This window comes from Perca flavescens, chromosome 22, assembly GCF_004354835.1.
Source record: "Perca flavescens isolate YP-PL-M2 chromosome 22, PFLA_1.0, whole genome shotgun sequence".
Lineage (NCBI taxonomy): Eukaryota > Metazoa > Chordata > Actinopteri > Perciformes > Percidae > Perca > Perca flavescens.
In genome coordinates, this window is record NC_041352.1 from 20,967,937 (window position 1) to 20,993,067 (window position 25,131).

Here is a 25,131-nt window from a genome sequence, read left to right on the forward strand (position 1 = left end):
GGTCTGGGGTCTCAGGTTTTGATTGGAGTGGAAATGAACACCTCACACCAGTGATTTATAAGGTTTGTAAGATTCTCTGCACTATTGGAGGTAACAAACGTCTTTTGGGGCTCTTAGTCTGAGAAGATCTGTGTCTAAAAAATGTGGCTGTATGGGGAATTAGTGAAAATAGCTGACTGACTAGTGGATGAAAACTAAAAATTAGCCACTAAAATCTGTTGTGTAAGATTTTTGGGAGTAAAGCATCATTTTGTATGTTGCCGTCTTTGGCAGGAGAGGAGGAGGAGAAGAAGTCATGACTGGAAAGAGGAAAGCCAGTTTCTCCCGTGTGTTCATCGCAACTCTGCTGGCTGTGATTCTGCTGCCTGGTGAGTACAGTGGGGATCAGACATTACAGACAGTATCACATAGCAGGGTCAGTGTGTGAAACATCTGTCACCATCTCAATCATTTCTACGGTAAAGTATATAGTAACTTCCAAGGCTTTCATGGTGAACCAAAACTGGCAAAACTATGTAATCACCAGCAATGGATGAAGTTCTCAGATCTTATACTTAAGTAAGTAGCACTACCACACTATAAATATACTCCATCACAAGAAAAAGTTTGTAAGTATTGTAAAAATGTACTTAAAGTATGCATGGTCACGGAAGGCTTGTATCTTGTATCATTACTTAGAATTCCTCATGGGGGCGGCAGAAACTATGCACTATAGCTTTAACTGTTTCAACTCTAGTTTAATTTATAACAATGAAACATATTTTATAAACCTATATGTTTCTTATTTTGATCTCAAAAGCAACTAGGATCTACAGCTATTAAATAAAGAAGTATAAAGTGGCAAGAAATGGAAATAGTCAAGTACACTACTTGAGTAAATGTACTCAGTTACTTTTCTTCACTTGTAATATCAACTGACTACATTCAAACACACTAAACAAAAAAAACAAAACACTAAGGTGCCAACATTTCTCGCTTCCAAAATTAACAAAAATAGAATTAAACAGAAAAGCATCTTTCATGTTTCCTGATTATAATACTGAATGAATGAATCATTTGGTGAGGAATATTTCAAATGACCACTCTGTACTACGGCCGAGTATGAATCTTTAAAGTCCTGATCATTACAAGGATGCATTGATGAAAAATGTCAGCTATTATCTTTTAATGTTAGCAGAGACACGGCATCAATTGGACGCAATTTAGAGCTTATTCTTCAAGACAACAAAGCCACAATTTGCTTGAAATCCCAAAATGATGGTCATTTCGTAGGCATTGAATTCTAAATGAAAAGCTCCATTTAGTTTGATACATGCAACTGCAAAATACTGGAGAAAAAGTATTGTGAAAGAAAAATGATAAACTTAAACATGCAGTAATTTCACATCATTCAAAATGACAAATGGTCAGTGACAAGAATGATCTAGATGGAGCTATTAACACCACAGTATGAATGCCATAATCAGTCTCCTTTTCAAAGCTACACTGTACACATTTGGGAGTCCAAGAAAGCTTTTATAAACTACACATAAGTAGAGAAATCTGGTTGATTTGATGAGTGCTGGAAGAAGTGTTCAGATTACTAAACTTTACTTTAGAAGTCTTGCTTGAGTACAATTACGAAAGAATTGGCAGCAAAAAATGTAAAGTATCAAAAGTAAAAGTACTCATTAGGCAACAGAATCTCACCATGTCTGTGCGATCTTATATTATTGGATCATTATTACTGTGCATGCAGCACTTTATGTTTTTTGCTCTGTTTGCTTTGTTAACATGCTTCTTTAAAACCCTAAATTGATAAATGTTACTTGAGTTATAGCTTCACAATCAACATTTCAAGGCTAAGGGTTAGTTGGACTGCGCAGGGGTTCTGCCCTTCACCAGTTCATGGACATAAATGTCATCGCCACACCTGCTACAAGAGTGATTGTAATTCAACTATGCTTCATGTGTATGATTATGTGGCTCTCTAACAGACCATGTGGTGTTCATATATCATCTATAATGTTTCAACATGAAGACAGGTTTCTCGTCCGCCACCTGTTTCCAGTTTTCTCTCAAAGATGATTGGCATATTTACAGTGGGGCAAGTCTCCTCTTTCCTTTAAAAAAAGGCTTTTAAAATTGCACTGTGTGATGGTTAAAAGGGAAAAAGAGTAGTAGGAGGAGATGTTTCTTTCATCATTCCTGCTCCCGTAAAAATGTTGTACCTGTCAGCATCACCTCTTCCTCTGCCCTCTTAAAACTCTACCATTTCCAGATGTGCCAGCCAGTTTATTACAGGATCATAAAAAAACAACACAGCGGATACACTGAGACAGCATCATTTAGCCCACAGCATCATTAGCCCACATTCCTCCTCCAAATCGCTCCATCACCTCGGGTCACCTTCACTTCTTCGTCTTTTTTGTTTATTTGTTTTTCTCTGCAAATTCAGACCGTTGCTTTTTAAACTTCATGTGTGACCTTACACGCTACAGTGAGCATGACATCTTCCTGATTACTCCCATCAAAGCGCATCAGAACTCTTTTTTAAAGCAGGAGACGGATGTTTTTCCACATCCGAGACACACAATCCTGAATTATCCCCTCTGGATCTCTCTTTTAAACCTGTCATCTGTTCCCCTCTTGTGCTTCCTCCTTCTTATCCACCTTCTCTCCTTCTGTAAGGCATTAACACCTATTCCCTGTGGAGATGAAAGAAACCTGGAGCAGAGCTGAATATGCTTTTTCTCCCAGCTGCATGGGCTCACACAGTGCACATACGTAGACACACAGCTCTTTGAAAACGCAGCGTGGGGTTTCATGTTACAGGCTCACCTATAAAATCTACAAAGAGCTGCAGTTGCCAGCGCTTCAGGCGTAGCCAATTACTCCTTTCCTATTTAATGAATAATATGTGCCTGTAAGCGTTTGAGGTTTAATGTCATATATCATCGCTTATGTACTGCTGTCACATTTAAAAAGGTTAGAATAGAAAGAGTAAGCAATTTCCAGGACTTAGTCATGACTTCAGCAACTTCTGGATGTTACATCTGTTTTTGTTTTTCTCTGTTTCTGTAGCATTCTTGTCTGCTGGACCAATTGTGCAAAAGCCGAAAGGAGATGGTAAATATGTGATTTTTGTACCTTAGCATATACTTGCATGTTGGTGTTGGTGTTTTTCTAGAGTACACTTGGCAATTTGCCAAGGGTGAAAGAACTTTCTGATTAAAGAGTATCACTGCATGGCCGGGTTAGCTGAGTTGGTACTCTTTCCCCTTTCATGTCTTCATCTGTCTTGTGGAAATAAAAGGCCTAAAAAGTATCACTGCACTTCAATGTAGTGCAGTGATACTGTCATCAATATCTAATGTGATATGGAAGCAATTTTCTTCCCCCAAATATAACAAGTTTGAGGCCTTGAATGTTTTTTTATGATCTTCAAAAGTTACTTTGAACTAGATCTCCAAGTGAGCATAGAAACCTTGGGATCAGCAGTGCCTTCTCTTTTCTTTTCTGGCCTCAGCAGGGGAAAGTATCCAGGAGAGGGCAGCTGCTGGAGAGTTACACAGGAGGCTGATCCGCAATCGCAGGAATATCAGCTGGTACAAACAGAACTCTGACTTCTGGGGCTGGTACAAGTACTTCACTGACAACGGCAACCAGGAGGCAGTAAGTACACACACAAAAAAGGGACAGTCAAATGGATTCCAATGATACAATTTAATGTTTTAAAAATGCTCTAATCAATACTTTCATATTTGAGTCCGATAACTGAAGTGAAAGGATAATGAAACAGATAATTATAATTCAACTCTGCAGTTCCCCTCAGTTCTATGGAGCACTTTAGCATCTTTTATGGCCAACAGCTCTACAGTTTCTTTAATTAGCTAACCAATAAACGCCTCCTCCTCCCCTCTCAGGTTCAGGAGATGGACCGCATCTACCTGGCCTACCTCCAGAACAAGAACCGTGCTGAGGGACGTCGCTCCTACAAGGCCTACTTGCGCCACCTGGGGGAGATCTACAAGTCCTGTGCCGATTCTGATGACCCCAACTGCGTTTCTTCCCAAACCAGCAGGCCCACACCTAAGCCAGAGGCCCCCAAACCTAAGCCTGTGAAAACTTGTGACCCCACCAAGGACGCCTACTGCCTGTATGCTGCTTTGGTCCAGGGCAAGAGCCCCTACCTGCCCCTGGTGCTCCCGGCTCAGACCCCCGCCCCGGCACCAGTGAAGGCCCCAGCCCCTCTGTACACCCGCTCTGCTGCTCCAGCGAAAGACCCGCAGTCAGGGTATTACTACTATGCTCCATCCGCAGTGTCTTTCCTTTCCAAGGTATGCTTCCAGACATTTTAGGTAGTAATTAGTATATTGATGTTCAGCAATTTACTTCAGGCTGTTGCAGAGTGATAGCCTGGATACCAGCCGAATTTAGCCCCGCCCACAACATTTGAGGTCGGGAAGTTCTGACTAGAATCTGAGTATGACCATGTCAGGCTAGCAGAGTGATGTACCTGTAGCAAAGAATTGTACCTAAAAGCAATCATGTGTAGAATTAGAAGATTCTAGATCATATCAGAATATAGTGGCTTTAAACTACAATATACAGTACATGTAGTTTCAGCCTCAATGACATGCTACAATCTCTGCATTTTTTCCTCATGCTTTAGGAGCAGAAGGCCGAGCTGCTGCGTATCTGCGCCTCTGATGACGTGGAGTGTCTGCAGTACCACCTGAGAGCGGCCCACGGGTATGGACCCTCCGCCGGACCCCTGCCTTCCTACGCCCACCTCGGCTGTGACCCCAAGAAAGACCCCAACTGCAAACCCAAACTTGTGCAGAAAGCCCCCTCTGGTCTCTACCTGCAGTACCCCAACTGTGATCCACTCCGGGATCCCCTCTGTGCCCATGCTGCCTCCCTTGTGGTATGCTTTTTTTATTATAGTAAAAGATGCTTTTTGTTTTTTTTATGTTTTCATTTGCATCCATGCCTTGATTATCATGTTTTATGGTGTTTCTACTGTGTTGCATTTCTCCAGGCGGCCCGTGCCCCTAACCCTCCTGCCCCTGCTGGCCCTGGATCCTGCAACCCTCTTTATGAAGAAGGCTGCAACCCTCTTACTGCCACTCGATTTGCCACTCCCCCTGAGGCATACAAAAATGAGGAAAAAGATGAGGCTGCTGCTATTCGTGCTGCTCCCCCTGCTGAGCAGAACACTGACCCCTATGCCATGTTTAGGGATGCTTATGCTAATGCTAACAGAGTCACTGATCCCTATGCTATGTACCGCCAGGCTAGTGCCCCCGTTTCTCCTCCAGCTAATGACCCATATGCCATTCTGCGCCAATTCATGGCCCATGCTCAAGGTAACAACCCTTATGCTCCGCGCATGGAGGCTGCTCCGCGCATGGAGGCTGCTCCAGAGTTCAACCCCAATGATCCTTTCTCTGCAATCCGTGAGGCGGCAGCCGCTATGCATCGCCACGGCCCTCCCACCCCCAGGCAGCAGTTCCCTTTTTCCAATCCCAATCATGAAGAGCCTGCTCAGGAGGAGCACCACCCTCTGGGCCCCCCAGGTAAAACCAAGGAGGGCTATGACTGCTTCATAGGCTATGATCGTGAATGCTACCCTGTGAAGCCCAACGAGCCTCGTTCTGGAGTTCACCGCCGCATCCCCTACCCGGCCGAGGCGTACGAGCCCCACCTGAATGCCGATGGCACCCGAAACGGAGTCCTGGAGCCTTCCAACCCACACTGTGACCCTGAGTACGACCGTGACTGCCGCCTGCGCCGCTATGAGCATCAGCCCGAGCCCCAGCCTGAGTATCACGCAGAGGAGGACCACAACCAGGGGGCAGCAGAGAGCGAACAGCAGCCAGAGCAGCAGGAGCAGGAGCAGTATGAGACAGAGCCCTACCAGAGTGGCCAGGAGGAGCCTCACATGTCCTACCAGCCACTGTCACAGGGTATGCCCAGCCTCCAGGACATACTGAGGCGCTACGGAGACCAGTACCCTGAGCAGGAGGATCACAGAGCCTACGCAGGCGACTACCGCAACAAATAACATGCTAACACACACACACACACACACACACACACACATGCATGCAGATGGACATGAATACACAATCCCATGAGTTCTTGTAGCTTAGCCATTGACCGCCTCACGCAGCGCTCAATCCTACCTGGACCAGATATGGGACACGAGAGAAGTTTATGGACCCAATGAGCGAGTATGCACGCTCAGAAAGCCGAGGGTGTTCCAGCAATGTTTTCATCTCTTTAGCTGCTTTAGAACTGTTGCTTTGGCCTATTGCTTTCCAATTTCCACTTCCTCAAACCACCCGAATGTGTAATGACTTCTCAATGCTCAGCTTTGCTTCTGTATGCATCTCTCCAAATTTTTTTTTAAAATTTGTTCGTTACCTTTTTTCAGTGATGGATTATGTAAAGTTTTTTTCATTTTGAATGTTCTAATAAAAAGCTCTTGAAAGCTGTTTTGCATTTTATTCACTGAATCTTGCCATTTGACTCAGCCATGTAGTACACTAACTCCCAAAGCAAAAACCTGTTGTGGGTGTTTAGGTGTTACATTTTTCTTACATATGTAGATTAATATAGACTCTCCACTTTTTAAAATATAATTAAAGAGAACTCCAGTGATTCAGTTTGCACTTCCATAAAAGTGACACTCAAATGTGACGGACTGAATAATGCAAAGACTCTAGACTCTACAGCCATACTTGCGGCTCTGTGAGGCTGTTATCATGTAATTGCTAATGTCACAATGCTAACATAAGATTAACATCTTGGTTTAGGTCGATAGCATTCTAATTGGGAGTAAACTAATTACAGTTGAGGCAAATCTTAGTCAACAAACTTAATATTTGACCTGGCTTTATCATCATTGTATTAAATACAACGAAATTAGGAGTGCTACTCCCAATCAGTGCAATAAAAGACATAGGAAGAACATAAAGACAAAAACCACTGAAAAAACTGGTTAACTGGTTGACAGGCATGTCATTTATAAATAAAAGGGATACATTTATCAGTATTTACCTAATCAACTTTATTAGATCAAACTACTTAATTGGATCACCTCAGTAATTGTTTCATTTTCTTTCATGCACTGTTAAAGCAGAATCAGTCTCTTCATTGGAGTACTTATTTAATGTAAATCCTGTAAAAGGATACAATTAATAATCAAATTGGGTAGCTAAAAATGTATTTAGAAAAAATGTTTTTTGGTTATGAACCTATTACACTAGGTTTAGAAGTAAGAGGAAGTAGAATACCAAGTTTGAGAAGGTAAGTCCTCTATTTCATTTATCTGAGATAAAGGTTGTGCACTCCCGCAAATGTCAACCCAACCTTTTAGGCAGTTGAGCTAGAATCTGTCAGCAAATGACCTTCTAAAACAACTAAAGATAAAAAGTTTGAAAACTCTTCAAGATTTTGAGGTCCAAATATACTTCAGCTGATGAAAATGGATAAAATGGTACATGCATCAATGATTATAATCCAGTAATATAATATATGATTCTGAAATAGGCCGTTCTGTATAATGAGTGATTTTATTTTTGGTACTTGGTCTTTCTACTACTTATAACAGTATTTCTACAGTGTGTATTTCGCTACTTTCTGAACCATTGACATGTGGAGTCTTTGTTGATATTATCATAAACATGCGGACTATAATGTCTTCTTCCATTTTCATCTTGAATTTTACTGTTGTCCTGTTTGATAAGTTTTTTTTTTTTTTCTTTTGCCTGCTGGAAAACCCCTGAGTTACCATAAATGTGCTCAGACATAATGTCAACTAGTATAGTCATGACTGGAAATTATTAAGGTTTCCTTCCTGTCTGGTTATCGTTTGTCTTCTTCTATGTCTTTTATCTGTTGTTCATCTATTTTTCTATAAGGACATTGTGTGTTTTTAAAATAAACATTCTGATAATATCTGAAAATGTGTGACTGCCTGCAGTTTATCTTCAAAATGTAAGAAAGTGACCACAGACAAACAAAACATGTATTCAGTAAGCTTTATTACAGAAGATCAAATTGATCCAACTATAATTCCACTGGAGATCCTCAGAGGCAAACACTGATAAAGTACCTTCATTCTTAACTTTAATATGATCCAGTGACTTATGCTAAAACGTCTTTGACCTAAAGTATTGACTGTAATGTCCTCTATAATACTTGTGCTAACCTTTTGTGACCTTCCAAAAAAAAAGCTTAAAAACATCAGGTTGATAAAAGAGAAATGTTTTCCTGTGATTTTGGTTGACCCTTTTTAGACCCAGAACTTGAATTTTGTATCTGTTGTTGAACACTGAGGGGCAGCATAGAGTCTCGGTGAGAAGACTTAAGGAGAGCCAAAGGGATTACAATTATACCCTGCTGCCGTGACTCAGTTTGGAAATTTCAAAATTCAATATGCACGTACATTCTGCGATCAAGGGTAGTCATTGTTAAGGAAAAACTCAGCTTTCTTCAGGATACACCTTGAACCTTTAGAGGTAGAGAAAAAGATTTTAAAAAAAAAAGATTTAAAAATGCAGGGATTTCAAGTGAGAGAATGAGAGATTACACAGCATATAAAATGCTCAATGTGCTTGGACTCCTGCAGGGCAAAAGAGAGTAAAACAAATCAAAGAGAAAACAGCATGAGACAAACTCCGTCCAAGCAAATGAAGTGATCAATGGCATGTGGTCTCATCTGTTGTGTGTGTGACAGAGATTGTCACTCCTAAATATATCGGAGTCAGTCTGCCTCCTGCTGCTCACAAAGTCGGACCCCCTGCACGCACGCACACACACACACACACACACACACACACACACACACACACACACACACACACACACACACACACACACACACACACACACACACACACACACACACACACACACACACACACACACACACACACACACACAAACACCTTCCTCTTGTGTACAGAAGAAGATAAGGTGGACATCTGTCACTGCTGTCAAGGCTGATTATTTGCCAAAGACCAACAATAGATCACACTTTCAAACTAATTACTACACCTCTGTCCTGTCATTAGCTGTTATATTTACATACCACCTTCATTTGCTAATAGTGGCCTGAGTCTCAATGGAAACTCTCAACACTTTCCTAAATTCAGGATAGTGTATATTCCAGCATAACTTTGATCAGAACAACAATGTAGCAATGCCATTATTTTACACATTCATACTGGGTTATATTTGAGATTTTACTGTATTAAATTAGAAACACTTTCATGTTTATCAACCCAACCATTCTGATCATGTAACTCTTAACTCACCAGATATTCACCCTTGTGTTCCTTTGTCCCCTAAACAGAAGAGAAAGCTGAAGCATGTCAGTTTCCTGCTAGAAATCAAACTTTATTTGGGTAAATGGGAGCAGACATTAGCACAGTCCATTTTGGAGATTTTGCAGCCACACTAATCCATTGTTTTACTGACAAAAACCTCAACACTGTCTAATTTCTATCTTGCTTTGTCTTGATTTTTAGCCTAGTCAGACTGCAGCAACATGGATACCAACAAAACCCAGTTGAAGTGCAATATATAGGTAACATGTTTTGGTGTAAAGGCCTTTTCAAATAATGATAAAAGCCTGCATATTTCTATAGGCTGAATTGATGATTTTTTCTGTCCATCAGACTGAATGTGATTACAAAAAATCTCTCAGCGCCTGCAGCTGGGAGGTGCCGATTTGCCAATTCCCTACACAGTGAAAAGATAGTTAATAGAAAACTGCTTCGCGGCGCAGAGGATTTTTTCTTAAGTTCTCGTGCCCCCCTCTCCCATCCATGTAACATGAAAAAATGCTGCACTGTACGGCTGCCCGGTTCGCCTATGCCAAAAAACGCTACTGGATTGTGGTATGTTGTGCAGACGCTGAGTAAGACCTCACTATTTCAATGTCCAAAACCACATAGTGGGGCCATATATGAAAAGAGGAGAGGAAATAATTGTGCTGCAACTCTGGTAAGATTAATGACCCCACAAATCCCAAGCCTGGCTCAATCCCACCACATCCTCAAAATGCGGTTATGGACCTTTTCCTTAATCAGGGCTTTGTGAAGCAGGCAAAACAGTATTTAACAAGCTGGCAATGACAATTAACTGCATTTGGGAGATAGCTATGCCTGACTTTAATCCTGGGGTGCACATACAAGGTAAGGTTTATCATATTCTCGCATTGCCAGACCTTCCTCCACAGCGCTGCAAAGGAAGGTCTGGCTAATCCACACAGCATTCCGGGATGGGAGAAAAACGTGCTCTGGTTTATTAGCATCTTTAAACCAATCACAATCGTCTTGGGTGGCGCTAAATGCCGGACGGAGCAATGGTGCTGCTGCACGTTCAAAGGTTGTTTTAGTCATGCAACAGAAAGCTCAGATTGGACAGGTAGTCTAGCTAGCTCTCTGGATTTACCCTGCAGAGATCTGAGGAGCAGTTAATCATAGTCCTCATGAATCCACCGGAGTTTAAAATTAGCACAAAGAAAGCGGAAAGTGACGGATATCTGGCCGAAATGAGCAAAATCCCGAAAATGAAACGTCGTCCATATAGACTAGGTTTATCATTACATTACTGGTATCTTGCTCCTGAGTTTTTGTTAGGTCTGTTTCCTGTTTTATTTTTGAAGGTTCACTCCTCATGTGTCATGTCTTGTTCGACTTTCTGCCTTGTGCAGTGTCAAGTGTGACGTTTATGAGAGATTCTTGAGAAAGCTGCAAGCAGCAATACTGACACTGCACTAGTAATAATAATTTATTTTTGTATAGCACTTTTCTAGCAGGGGCCACGCACTCACATAACAGCAAAAAGACACGAACAATAAACATAAAGGAAATAATCCATAAGGTAAGAACAAGAGTAAAAATAAACCTAACATCTGGAAACATGACAAAAATTCTGTTCTGAAAAATTATGGACAACTAGAAATGGCTCATAAGCTGAGGCTGACGTATCATATAATGGTATGTCAGCATGATGCATCACCCATAAAAAAGGTGTTACTTCCGACACCTTGTGTTCAGAGCTGGGAGATGGTACCAGGTGGTATGAAGCTTCGGGGGGTCCACCTCTGCTGTTATTTCCAATAACTGATCTGTGAAGGGAGTTCAGATGAGCAGGAATAAGTGAAAGCAGAGAAAGGAAGTAAAAGGACAGAAGAGGAAAATGTAGTGAGAGTTTCTTCAATATTAAAAAGTAAACATGTTTTTGGATAAATTTATAATAATTAATATTTCTTATCTTTTGTCTTTTTTGTCTTATTTTATTTTATAAATTTTTCTTCTTATTTATTTCTTCATTTTTATTTTGAACAAAAAATAATAATAAAACATAAAAACACAATAAGTGCGTAGCAACACACCAAAAGGAAAAACAATATCTATAAAGTGTTAGAAATAATATGTTCAATCAATCTGTCCGAAAAGGATTGGGATGAAGCTGAAGGTTGTGATTTTTCCCACCCCTCATTCAACTTTAAATAGTTCCTGTATATATTATATATATTTATTACTGCTGCATTAATGTGTATGTTGCATTTTACTGCTGTATATGTTTAAGATTGTGCTGCTTTAACTCCTTTATACTGTATACTGTTGGGTAGTTTAACAGCTCTTTGCATTTTCCAATGGATCCAAAAGGGTTTCAAATAAGTTTTTTTTTGCTTAAGTAGTATAATTTTCTCAAAAGGAGCACTTCATCCTTCAGTTTATCATCAGAAATTCAAAATCACCAAATTTAGAGATACAATGTTTTTTTTAATTGAACAGGAAGGAAATTAACATTTGTAACCTTTAAAGACTCACTATAAGTATAGAGTTACATAAAATGAAAAAACTCAAGTACAGTACAAGTATCTAAAATTTTTACTTAAAGTGCTCATATTATGCTCATTTTCAGGTTCATAATTGTATTTACAGGTTGTACCAGAATAGGTTTATGTGCTTTCATTTTCAGAAAACACCATATTTTTGTTGTACTGCACATTGCTTCAGCTCCTCTTTTCATCCTGTGTGTTTTAGCTACAGAATGAGGCATCTCACTTCTGTTCCATCTTTGTTGGGAGTCACACATGCGCAGTTATTACTGCTAGCTTGTCAGTTGCAGAGTATGGGGGTGTGCCACGCTAGCAGCTAAGCGAGCATTATAACGTGTTACAAAGTGATGAACATTCTTCACGGATGTAAAAGCTGGACTACGACAGAGCAGTTTGGAGCGGTTTGTGAACAGTGTTTTCTCTGGAAGATGGTAAATCCCTTTGGATGGACTTTGGGCTTTTTCCCTTTGAATACCTATAACGTGCACAATCCATCCATCTGTCCATCTTCCACAAAATATATATAACACAAAGGAAAGGGGAAAAGCCAAAAAGCATAATATGAGCACTTTAAGTATAGTACTTGTTCTACCACCGATTATCCTCGAAAAGACTCAATCCTTCAAGTGCCATTCATTTTAAAGTGACTCTTTAAAATAACTTCTGCCAAATGTGAACATACTTAGCACATGTTATGCACACAGTTGAATTTGGAATTGAAGAAACCTGATGTAGGCCTATTAGTGTCTACAGGACTTGGTACGTTCAGGTCTCCATGCAAGAATAAGAACATACTGGCTGGTTGTTTCCAGCAATCTCTCATAATCTCTCTGATTATTGTTGTTAGAGCTGTTGGTGTATTACTTTAACATTCATGAAGATTTGAGAGCCCCATGCATCATCACCGTATGTAGATTCATCTGTGTTCCCAAACAGCGAAAGATAGGTCAGAAGAACAAAGAGTCAGCAGATTCACACAGGCTATATATCTGCAGGATTAGACTAAAGAAGGGTCCACAATATTAATATGAGGGGATTTAAAAGGGAAACTCATACCTCCCATATTATTCAATATTCTTTTCCATCTTTTGTCACCCCCTGTCGCCTACATTCTAGCAGCCTGACTTTGATCAAGGACATCAGAATGCAGTTTAGGTCATTTTGAACACACAGCCTTTGACTGGTGCACTTTTTTGTTATTGTTACATTACATTACATGTCATTTAGCTGACGCTTTTATCCAAAGCGACTTACAATTGCTATATATACTTATGTCAGAGGTGCACGCCTCTGGAGCAACTAGGGGTTAAGCGTCTTGCTCAGGGACACATTGGTAGATGTATCGCATTGGGAATCGAACACAGATCTCCCACACCAAAGACATGTGTCATATCCACTGCGCCATCACCACCCATTGTACCTATTGTAACGTTGGGTTAGTTGTAGTGAAATTGTTGAAGTTAAACTGTGAGCTTCTACCTCAAAATCTTATTTTAGGGTAATAATTGATTTCATTTTAAATTGTCTGAATTTTGGTATAACCAATGAAACTTTGAAGTCAGTGTTTTGTAGGGATCAGATTTCTAGAAATCTTGGCAATACTGACAAGCAATGATGCATGACTTTACCTGACAGATATCTTGGACCGATAACGACTATAGAGACACTTAAAGCCCAATTTGGGCAAGATTGAGATTATGTTGCTTTAGGGACAGGGATGCATGCTCCATGGCAACTCAAAAAAGCAAGAAACCTGGGTGTTACCCTTAAACAGAGATTGACATTTCATTCTTGACCTTGCATACATTGAGAGGTAAAAATTGTTTTGTCAACTGCTGTTACCAAGTTCCAGAATTATTTGTTTTTAATCTAAACTTTAAAGCAAACATGGTGAGTCATAAAGAAGAAAAATGGACATTTAAACATCTACAAGGAAAGTGACATATCTGTAAAAAAACAAAAAATGTTTAGGGGGGACGCATGTCACCTTTGAGCAGCACAGCACATACATCGATCTCATACTTGCTTGTTGCTGCTGTGTTTTTGAAAAGGGCAAAAGAGGAAGGACCACCACTCAATTGACGAAGGATTGGAACTGCTGCTGCTCTGCAAACGTGCTGCTTTTGCTATGCAGGTAACAGTGTTACATAATGTTTAACCATTGCACCCCTCTGCCTGAATTGGATCTTTGTTCTGGCCCCATAGTGCGGGATTAAAGAAAGGACAAAGTCACAGCTCATCCGCGGGCTGACACCCACGCCATGCTCTCACTTTAAAAAAATAGGGACAAGAATCTGCTTAATTTATTTAATGTAGCATTTCTCCACATTGTACAATATTTGACATACTACTGTATGTAGACAGATTCTATTTTTTGCAGAGCAGGCTGTTCTTACTGAACACCAAGGATCTTTTTTCTTTCAGTCATTAAGGTTCTTCTTGTTCCCCGAGGAAACAGAAACTGTTCTAACAAGGACAAGTGAGAGAAAACTGTATAGAAAGACGGGAGGAGGGGCGGGGCAGGGGCGGGGGGTCTTATCATTGTGAAGCAGGGTCGTCCAGAGACAAAAAAACCATTAACTAATTTCATACCAAATTTACATAGAAATTACTATTAATTACTCAGAGATATTAGGTATGTTTGAAACATGCATCCACATGCAGAAGGCATTATATAAATGTAATTTTGTTTCGGTTCCCCGTGTAAGGGGGAAAATGGTTAATCTGGTTGTTGGGTCTTGAAAAAACAAACCAACAAAGTGTTTTAAAGGTTTTTTAAGCCAGATGTTGAACTTGAACACACACACACACACACACACACACACACACACACACACACACACACACACACACACACACACACACTTTGTCCACATTCAAAAGTTTCCCCCTTTTGTTTCCTCCTCTTGTCATTGTGTAACTTGGTGATTAGGTGTTTTTAATGTTGTTTGAGGGCCACGGCTCTTTGAGGCGAGCAGTGCAAAGCGGTCGCCTGGCAACAACCGGTGACAGGTTGACATGGCAACCTTGGCGTGATATATGTCCCCGACTCCCACTGTCGTCTTGGCAATGTTCTGGTGTTTATCTTGCTATCCTTCCCCTGGAGCACTCATTCATCATCCGAATGCTCAAAGGGTGCACATCCCTCGCTAACAGCGTGTCTGTTTAAATATTAATCACTTTTTAAATCCTGCCAGACATGTGTGTGTGTTCATGTACAATGTTTTTGTTTACTTGTTAGGTCCAGTTTGGTAACTGTTTTCCAAACTTCCTTCCATCTAGCAGTGAACAGAAGTACAATTTGCTCTTCCTCCCTCTCTGTGTGTCTCCTTTTTCACATTTAATTAAAGTAATGGAATGCTCTGAATATTAAATCTGAAGGGCCAGGGTAGTGGAGAAGTCATTTGCCTGGCTTGAAATAGTCCCTTCTAATAAAATGGGTCTGAATACGTAAGCCTGTGCGTCTCTGAATTATGTTGGTGTGTCTCTTTCTGCAACATGACGTCATGACTTTGCGTAAACATACACGCACACTTTCGTAAACCAAGTGGTGTGTTATCTGTACGCATTTTCAGCTATCCGCGCGTATGTCTACGCTGTATACAGTGGACTTAAACATACACGCCAATTGCCGTGTTATTGCGAGAAGAAAGCTACGGTTGGCTTTAGTAAAACAAGAAAGCGCCAGTTCAGTTTAGGAAACGTGACACGTGACAGGGACATGATCCCTGGTCTCCTGGGTGAAAGTCCTGTGTTTGACCCGTTCTCCACCCTGACCAACCTCCCATATGCAGATTTTCGCCCTTTCATACTACTCGCTACGGCGTAAATTCACAAGCAATCGCAAGGTAATGCAAGTCAATGGAGGCCAAACGGCATTGATAAACACACTAAGAAGCGAGTATGCGTCTTGATTACACGCCAATAATGGCATACGAATTGGCGTGTCATACATACGCCACTTCATGAGATCAGTATGCTTTCTGTGTGCGCTTTCCAATCTTTCCATGTTTGGCCATGAAGCTGTGCCATCTGGAGCTACAATGCCTACAGTGTGTGTATGTACTGTATGTATGTATGTATGTATGTATGTATGTGTGTGTGTGTGTGTGTGTATGCGTGCGCAACAGCTGTTTAAAAAGCAACAGATGGCTTCTCTTTTTCTCTCCTGGGGCCCTTCACATTTAACCATTATTATTAAACCTTAAAATAAGAGGGACATCAGTGTTCATTTGTGCAGCATTTTTAGATTAATCACAGCCTTTTTATTAAAAACAGCCTTTAGGCCTAATTTTCGGTTGTTTGATACCTAGATTTAATTCAGATACTAAATAAGATCCTCTGATTTATGCTGAATAAAAATAAATCACATGTAACAGCTTAGCCTCAACCATTTTTAACACAATACAAATTTAGACCAAAATATATTTTCAATGGAATTGTCAGTGGATTCTCTTGCAGAGGCAAAGTAAATCTCTCTCACAGAGATTGTCAACTCTGACATCTTATTAACGGTTTCCACCACCACAGCACGGCAACATCTGGAAGTAGGCATTATGGCAGGATGCACCATCTCCCTGTTAGCCATCACCATGGCCATGGAGGTCATCATCCAAGCAGTAAAAGGAGGTAAAACCTGGCCTGCTGCTCCCTCCCATCAGGGCATAATTCCTCCTGAAGTCCAGAATCAGCTCTTTGGTCTTTGACCTGGAGCTCAACACATCACCAAAGGGCTGATTCTGGACTTCAGGAGGAAGCGGCAGATGGACCCACAGCCACTCCTCATAGAAGGTGCTAGCGTCGCGAGGGTCCACACCTTCAAATTCCTGGGAGTCCACATAGCTAACGACCTCTCCTGTACAGCTAACACCACCACCATCATCACAGGGACACAGCAGAGTCTCTACTTCCTGAGACTGCTAATGAGAAACAACCTAAGGGAGACGCTGCTAGGGGCCTTTTATCGCTCTGTCATAGGGAGCATATTGACGTACTGCATCACAGTATGGTATGCAAGCTGCACTGTGGCACAGAAAGAAAAAAAAATAATCACTGCAAAGGGTCATCCGGTCTGCAGAAAAGATCCTTGGATGCTCGCTGCCCACACTTGACAGCATCGCCTCATCGCCTACCTCAGCAGAGCAAAAAACATAATCAAAGACTCCTCTCACCCAGGCCACGGACACTTTCAGTTACTCCCCTCAGGAAGGCGTTACAGGTCTGTCAGAACCCGCACATCCAGGTTCAGAGACAGATTTTTCTCCACAGCCATCACAACTCTAAACATTCAATTACAGAAATAGGACTTCATCATGCTGAAGGATTATCTTGCCTGTTTTGCACTGCATTTGCACTTTTCCTGTACTGTGATCTTTTAAAAAAAGAAGACGATTTTTTTGGTGTGGGAGTATGGCTTGAGTAAGTGTATGAATGTATACTAGTATGCACTAGAAGCATCTGTCCCATAATGTGTATGTGAGGGTATGGTTTGTGGAAGGGTATGGTGTGTGCGTAAGAATGTATACTTCTAGACACCAGAAGGAGTAGCACTTCAATTTCGTTGTGACAATGTTTTACAATGTCTTACAATGACAACACCAGACGTCACTAAAGAGATGGGTATTATCCAGGTAAGGAGTGACACCTGCTTTTTGTCAGATAAAGCATTTGCCATTAAGTACAAAGGACATTCTTTGTTTAATTGACATTCTTTACGATCATTGTCATTTTAAATGCTTTGTCTTCGACGAGCAAGGGTGGACCTTCCAACACAAGTCTGAATTGTTGTTTGTTTTGAAGTAAATAGTGTGCAAACAAATCATGAAAAAATAGAAGTGATGCTTAAATAGCTGCGACCTTATTCCAGGAATCATCCGAAAGTGACAGGTTTAACTGAAGGCTGGTTTATACTTCTGCATTGAATCTATGCCATAGGTACAGCAGGGGTTAGAAACCACCTCGGAAACAAACCAACTGGGTGACTGCAGGGGGAAGCAGACAGAACTTGTGTTGAGCCCCAGTAATGTGGTTAATGGACTTTTTGGGCCAGCAGCTTCATCATGAAACATGGCTGAGTGTAGGTGCAGGCTGGGGCCATTCAATGGAAGTGCAGTAGTTAATGGAGACACACGCAAACAGTCAGTGGGTGAAGTGCTGGACAGATGGAAGGTGCTTATAATAAGCTCTAGAGAAGCACTGGCTGATAGAAGGCACAATTGGAAGATGCCAAACAGGGTATAGGAGATGGCAAAGAAGTGGGGATGAAGGGCTCAGGAGACATTCTAACGTTTCTTCCAGTTGTGTACAGAGTGGAGTGAGAGTCTGCAGATGTTGTGGCAGGAACATTGTGGGTGTGGGTGTGTGTGTGTGTAGCTGAACACATCACTGCCACGGTTTACCTGCTTTTCAGCCATTTTCACTTCATCCACATACTGTAGCTCAGCCGGTGTCTGTACAACAGGTTCTGTACTATCACTTTGTTGCAGCAATGTGTGCCATCAAACAGTTGTTGTAGAAGTTCTTCCATATAGTAAAAAAAGGCTTGTTATGTGGAACCGGTGAGAACACTACTATGCATATTTAATATCTATAGTCCTGTTCATCGTTTGTTTGCCAAGATGTTCACAGATGGTAAGCATCTAACCTCACTCTCAATTGTGTTGTTTTCTGTGAAATGAGAAATGTATGCAGAGACACCGTCAGTGGCCCCAGAAAATGAAAAAAATAAATAAAAAAAATATATATATATATATATATATATATATGTATATTTTTTTTTCTTTCCTGGAAGCATATCTTTTTATTTCCGCACCATTTCTGTGTATCCAGGCTACACAGTGTCACACCGAGTGTTACACGAGTAAAAAAGAGTGAAAAGGGCAAAGAGAGAGGGAGTGATCCACATTCAAGCAGGACCTAGAGAGGTCAAGGATTTTGGTGAATGTTTTTATGGAGGTGAGAGGATGAGCAGCACAGAGTGTAATTTGCTGTGATAAATACTGATTACTCAAACATGCCTTTGACATTTCCTTTGGGAGCTCAAACATAAAATGAGTGAATAAATTCTTGTTTACAGCATAACATTAGCAGACAGCTGTGATTACACAAAAGCAGCACATAGCCACTACAAAACAAAGAGGAAGGATAGGACAGTAAGACAGAAGCAGAGCTTTGCTTACTAAAGACATGCTTCTGTTTCGGAAATTGAGAGCCAAATTCTCACAATATGACATGTTGATTTTTCATACATCAGTGTTCTAATTTGCCTATCTTCGCAGGTGGAATGCAGTGGAAGTCCCCAAATTGATAAGGTGGCTCTCTTATTTACATTTCTATGCTGATGATACCATCTTGGACGCAATCATTCCTACAAACCAGTTCCAGGTTAACGTAGGCTTTTGACAACCTCCAGATCTGTATTATTTAAAATGTTTTGTTGTAAACTTCAGACAGGACAAACTGTATGCATGTCACAAGAGTTTAATATTTAACTCCAATCCATGCCCTCAAGGGAGATCTAAAGCATTATGAATACTTGTAATTTAGATAAACTAAATCTCAAATTGGGTTCTTTAAAAAGAAGTGGTTCTACCTAAAGACAAAAAATATTACATAATGATGAGTGTAGGTGCAGGCTGGGGCCAGTCAATGGAAGTGCAGTAGTTAATGGAGACACACGCAAACAGTCAGTGGGTGAAGTGCTGGACAGATGGAAGGTGCTTATAATAAGCTCTAGAGAAGCACTGGCTGATAGAAGGCACAATTGGAAGATGCCAAACAGGGTATAGGAGATGGCAAAGAAGTGGGGATGAAGGGCTCAGGAGACATTCTAACGTTTCTCCCAGTTGTGTACAGAGTGGAGTGAGAGTCTGAAGATGTTGTGGCAGGAACATTGAGGGTGTGGGTGTGTATAGCTGAACACATCACTGTTGGAGAGAGACACGGTTTACCTGCTTTTCAGCCATTTTCACTTCATCCACATACTGTAGCTCAGCCGGTGTCTGTACAACAGGTTCTGTACTATCACTTTGTTGCAGCAATGTGTGCCATCAAACAGTTGGCAGTAGGTGTACTGCATTTGTTTACAAGTTCTTCCATATAGTAAAAAAAGGCTTGTTATGTGGAACCGGTGAGAACACTACTATGCATATTTAATATCTATAGTCCTGTTCATCGTTTGTTTGCCAAGATGTTCACAGATGGTAAGCATCTAACCTCACTCTCAATTGTGTTGTTTTCTGTGAAATGAGAAATGTATGCAGAGGCACAGTCAGTGGCCCCAGAAAATGAAAAAAATATATATGTTGAGTAACTAGCCAAAACATATTGTATTTATACAATTTCATTTTTTCTTTATACAACTTTCATTACTGGAAGCATATCTTTTTATTTCCGCAGCATTTCTGTGTATCCCAGCTACACAGTGTCACGCTGACGGTTACACGAGTAATAAGAGTGAAAAGGGCAAAGAAAGAGGGAGCGATCCACATTCAAGCAGGACCTAGAGAGGTCAAGGATTTTTGTGAGGATGTTTTTATGGAGGTGAGAGGATGAGCAGCAGAGAGTGTAATTTGCTGTGATAAATACTCTGATTACTCAAACATGCCTTTGACATTCAAACATGCCTTTGACATTTCCTTTGGGAGCTCTGACAAACACAAAATAAATGAATGAATAAAGTCTTGTTTACAGCAAAAACATTAGCTCACAGCTGTGATTACACACAAGCAGCACATAGCCACTACAAAACAAAGAGGAAGGATAGGACAGTAAGACAGAAACAGAGCTTTGCTGACCAAAGAAAGACATGCTTCCGTTTAGGAAATTGAGAGCCAAATTCTTTACAATATGACGTTGCTTTTTCATACATCAGTGTTCTAATTTGCCTATCTTCGCAGGTCTTTACAATGCAGTGCAGTCCAGACTACACCATTTTGTAAACATAGCCATACTTAGAAATACAGAGAGAGTTTTGTGGAGCGGATAAGCTCAATAAGTTTTGTATCAACTCATTTGGCAATGGCTTGTATGCAACAGACGTTCATAAATATAAAATAGTTGGGCAAATAATAGCTTTAAATCTTGAGTAAATGATTAAAGCGTAAATAACTTTGTTTCCATTTGTATCTTTGTCCTCTCTCCTTGTCTTTAACATCTCTCTCACTCATCTCTTTCTCTCCCTCTCGGTTTTATATTCCGTTTGCATGTTATTTGTTTTTAAAGTAATTTCACCATAAATAGCCTCATTTATCACTTTTTTTTGCAGAATTTAGACATCTATAATCCGACTTCCCTATCAAGAGCTAACACGCTCAGGGTTGAGTAATCGATTATCTGCCCTGAAAATAAACCACTCATTTTAATTGCAGTTATGTCTTAGTGAGCAGTGGCTTGTGAGGATTCCTCATCAGGAGTGTGTGATCAGTGTTTTTATTTGGTGTTTTGGTTGTCTCTGTGGTGTTTTAAACAGAGCCTCTCCACTTTTACTAGGCAGGATTGCTGTGCTGAGAGGGTCATTTATCAGTGGAAGGTCTGTGTCTCTTACAAGTAAAATCTTTGCTCAGCAACTTAAGGTGAAATCCTCGGAGATCTGAAAGCATGGCTGATGTTTTGTGACTGGTAGTCAATCAGTCCCCATTTCTGCAACTGTACTGTATGTGCTGTATTGTTGGTACATATCAGATAATTTATTTTTGAAAATTTTTACAGAGAAGCCACATTAATATATTATTTAGATAATTTCTTGTACAGAACAGATCATACTTTTTCCAAACAATTCTTGTCATGGATGCAAGCAATATGAACAGGCGCTCAGTGAGATTAATTCAAAATGGGATTTAAAGGATGCAGAAGATCAGATTCCAATTTAATAAAATCAGACCAATACATTCAGCTTGTATTCTCTCCAATAATTGTTTTAATTATGTTAAGCAGCAAGACATGGTATCCTATTAACTACATATATGTTGCGACCATCTTGACAACATTTATGGTTTAATCTCCATATTATGCAATTATTTTACAAATTTAAACTACAGAATAATGTGTGCAGGTTATCAATTGTTCATGGTTCATTTTGAAACGGACTACTGCAGGTCTATTTTTTGGTTTTATTTCTGGCTGTAGTGTAATTCTAAGGTTTGGCTTTTCTGAAAGGGCATGTGGTGGTAACAGCATCACACTATTATCAAGTTTCAGAGTTTACTGGGAAGTTATCATTTTAAAGTAACCAAAGATCATAGAACAGTAATAAAATGTTCAAATCAAGGTGTTACAGTTCCCCTGCCCAGCATCAAAATGGAACCACACCCTACAGCCTGAGCTAAAATACAGTTTGGAATGTACCAATATTCAACTACAGGATTCAATCAACAAAAAGGTACATGTAAATGGTCATTTCAGTGATAGCTGACTTGAATAGTGTTTTCACAGTTTACATTATCATTTAGAACTTCAGAATTTAATTAACTAGCATATCTGCTCATGACATAGGATATACAAAAGAAGAAAAAAGCTAAATCAAACCCTCCCAGTTAACTCACTTGATGGAGTCCGATCAGTTAACTAGCTGCAGCTGCCACACAATGAGAACATGGCTGATTACATTGCAGCTCACCTGGCCTCAATTGAGTGGTGAAGTCAGTTTAAAATAAGCAAAAATCGTATATAGAAAAGGATTTAAAAGGTCTCAGGAAAATACAATAATTTACTAAACTGAAGTGGGAACTTTTCCAGTTGAAGCTATTTAAAGGCTCAGTCACTCCAGCATTAAAATGAATTTTCTAAATCCATAAAGGAGGATCCGTCAGTTGAAGTTAAAAATAAAAATCATCAAATTTGGATTCATGGCAAAAAACATGTAGAGCAGCTGTAGAAGATCCAATCTATAAAATTTCAGTTAGGTCTTTAAAACCACTGGACCTAGGTTTTTTGGCATCTTCATCCCAAACAGTTTCACTGACTCGACACGAACAACACATTAATTTATCAAGCTGCTAATGAGGATGCATGTAGCAATTTAAGTGGAGATAAACACTCACTGATTTGCGGTGGGATTGGACGTGGTCCGATTACAAATGAGACTGCAATGTGACAAGAGGACATTTCTGCTCAATCCAATTATAAGTGAGTCAGTGTTTTCTGGTGACAGAGTGACATTGGAAATTAGCTCATTAATCATTTTTGGCTCATCTTCAGTGTGTGGATAATTGTTTATCTACATTTGTTGTAATCCCTGTGGTCAAATAAAAAAAACCACCTCATTAAAAATCATTTACGATGAAAGAAAACATAAAATCTCTGCTTCTTTGTCATTTTTGATGTCTTGAGAGTGTGCTGGAAGTGCCACTATACTGACTGTATGTAAAATTGAATGAACAGCAACGTATTATCATAAGAAGGCTATTTGATCTAACTTGAAATGTCAGAGCACATGGCCAGGTTGATCTAACTCTGGGGGACAACAGCATGCAATAAATATCATAACCTGATCATATTAAACAGTCCAAAACTAGCAGTAAAATCTAAATAAATAAAGAGGCAAAAAACGACCCCATAGGTAGTTTGGTAAAGGATCAGATATGACCCATATTTAAGTTTATTGTTAGGTGGCACACTCTAGTGAATTCTAGTGAATATAAGTTAAAAGTGAGTTTATTTTGTCTTTACGGAACAAAGGAAACTACGTCACATTCTGTGTCACATGCAAAACTGGAAGTAAAGTATAACAAATGTACGGATTTGAACCCAAACCACGATATTTTTCTAAACTTAACCAAGTAGTTTTGGGGCCTAAACCTAACCGAACTGCGGCCGTTTCACAATGTTAACATGTTTAAAACGGCGACTGTTCCCTTTAGGTATGGAAAACGCTCCAGTGGGTTGTATTGACTGCCACCGCTAGGGGCATTAATTTATGAAACGCTCCAATGGGTCGTATTAGAGGATATGAACAAGCAACCTATGTGGTTGTTTGGTTTGGAGGACTTGTTGGAGGACACTAACCCTCTTAGTAGCTGGTAAAACTGAAAATCTGCATTGGCATATTTTCTGCAAAAATTAAACTTGGCTTTGCTTCAAAAACACACAAACCTGTAAATTAACAAGTGAGGACTCAAATACAGGGCAAATACTGAACCATAAAGAGGAACACAGCAAGCTATATTCCTGTAATATTTTTGTAGTGCTGTGATTGTAGTACTGAGACTTTATTATGTATCATAATAAAACAGCAGTGGAGTCCATTGCAAACAAGTATGTGTTAATTAGTTAAACACGGATGAGCCCCAATTAAAATACAAAACATAACATAACCAGTTGGAGCAGAGCAGTGTTTAGCCTGCTACTTGCCTGCAACTTCTCAGTATAATTTGATTAAAATGTGAACACTGTGTCCTGACATCCCATCACAACAGAGTAACAATTTTTCATACAATATCACATAAAGGGTAAAGCTGTTAGTTTGGATGTCTGGAACTGATAATCAGTTCATATTTAATTTTTGATTACATAATCTGTGTCTCTGCAAGTGATAAGGTTCATCCGTCTCCTTAGTGTTTATAATTGCACCCTAGACACACACACACACACACACACACACACACACACACACACACAGGGTGTGATTTGTGAAAAAAGCAGAGGAGGGAGGGAGGTTTTTTGATCATTGTTAGGTTTAAAAAAGTTAAAGCCAGGCTATGTTTGGAAAACAATGTTTAATGGGGCCTGCAGCTAAATTTAATCAAGTAACTACACTAACCAGCATTTGACTGCCTCACCCAAAACCTAGCTTCTAAAGAATTAATCAGGTCATGTTCGACATTTAGCATATGAAGAAGACTCATTGTCCCCACAGGAAAAGTAACTATTGTTTCTGGTTTTGGGGAGCCACTCCCTGCAGGGCCAGACGTGATTAGAACAAAGGAAATACAAACTCTGTAAACTTGAACAGAATCGGCACTACCATGTGAAACGACCTTTGTCTGTGACCTGGAGTAAACCTGAAATCAGAGGTGTGTCTTTAACCTGGGACAGTTTCCATTCAGGGAAACCCCCACAATTCCAAGCGATATAATTCTGATCCTGAGTAAGATTCGGTACTTCAATCTGTGACCCCGCAAGGGAAGCAGTTGGAGTCTGCTGTTTACAGTGTATTTGTTTGTCATGTCACATGACTGTTCTTATGTGACTCCGCAAGGAAAGCATGAGATCAGTCCGCTGTCAGCTGCAGTGTAACAATTGTGTTTTGACTGTCGTTTTCATGTTGTTTTATTAAACCTTGTGGT

At 40.2% G+C, this 25,131-nt stretch overlaps 1 protein-coding gene across 1 annotated transcript; it reads left to right on the top strand.

Moving 5' to 3' along the window:
• Nucleotides 1-286: 286 nt before the first annotated feature.
• and1 (actinodin1) lies at nucleotides 287-6,414 on the top strand. The gene is made up of 7 exons (XM_028569999.1): nucleotides 287-368; nucleotides 3,064-3,108; nucleotides 3,509-3,654; nucleotides 3,906-4,319; nucleotides 4,655-4,906; nucleotides 5,024-5,233; nucleotides 5,447-6,414. Exons 1-7 carry the CDS (start codon nucleotides 296-298, stop codon nucleotides 6,047-6,049), a joined length of 1,743 nt encoding a protein of 580 aa, XP_028425800.1. The 5' UTR covers nucleotides 287-295; the 3' UTR covers nucleotides 6,050-6,414.
• Nucleotides 6,415-25,131: the final 18,717 nt, after the last annotated feature.

What these genes read in the sequence shown, in the direction of transcription:
- and1 (XM_028569999.1), top strand. Translation starts at nt 296, where the DNA reads ATGACTGGAAAGAGGAAAGCCAGTTTCTCCCGTGTGTTCATCGCAACT. An exon ending in GCAAAAGCCGAAAGGAGATG is followed by an intron (nt 3,109 to 3,508) that starts GTAAATATGTGA and finishes TTCTGGCCTCAG; the next exon opens with CAGGGGAAAGTATCCAGGAG. An exon ending in ACAACGGCAACCAGGAGGCA is followed by an intron (nt 3,655 to 3,905) that starts GTAAGTACACAC and finishes CTCCCCTCTCAG; the next exon opens with GTTCAGGAGATGGACCGCAT.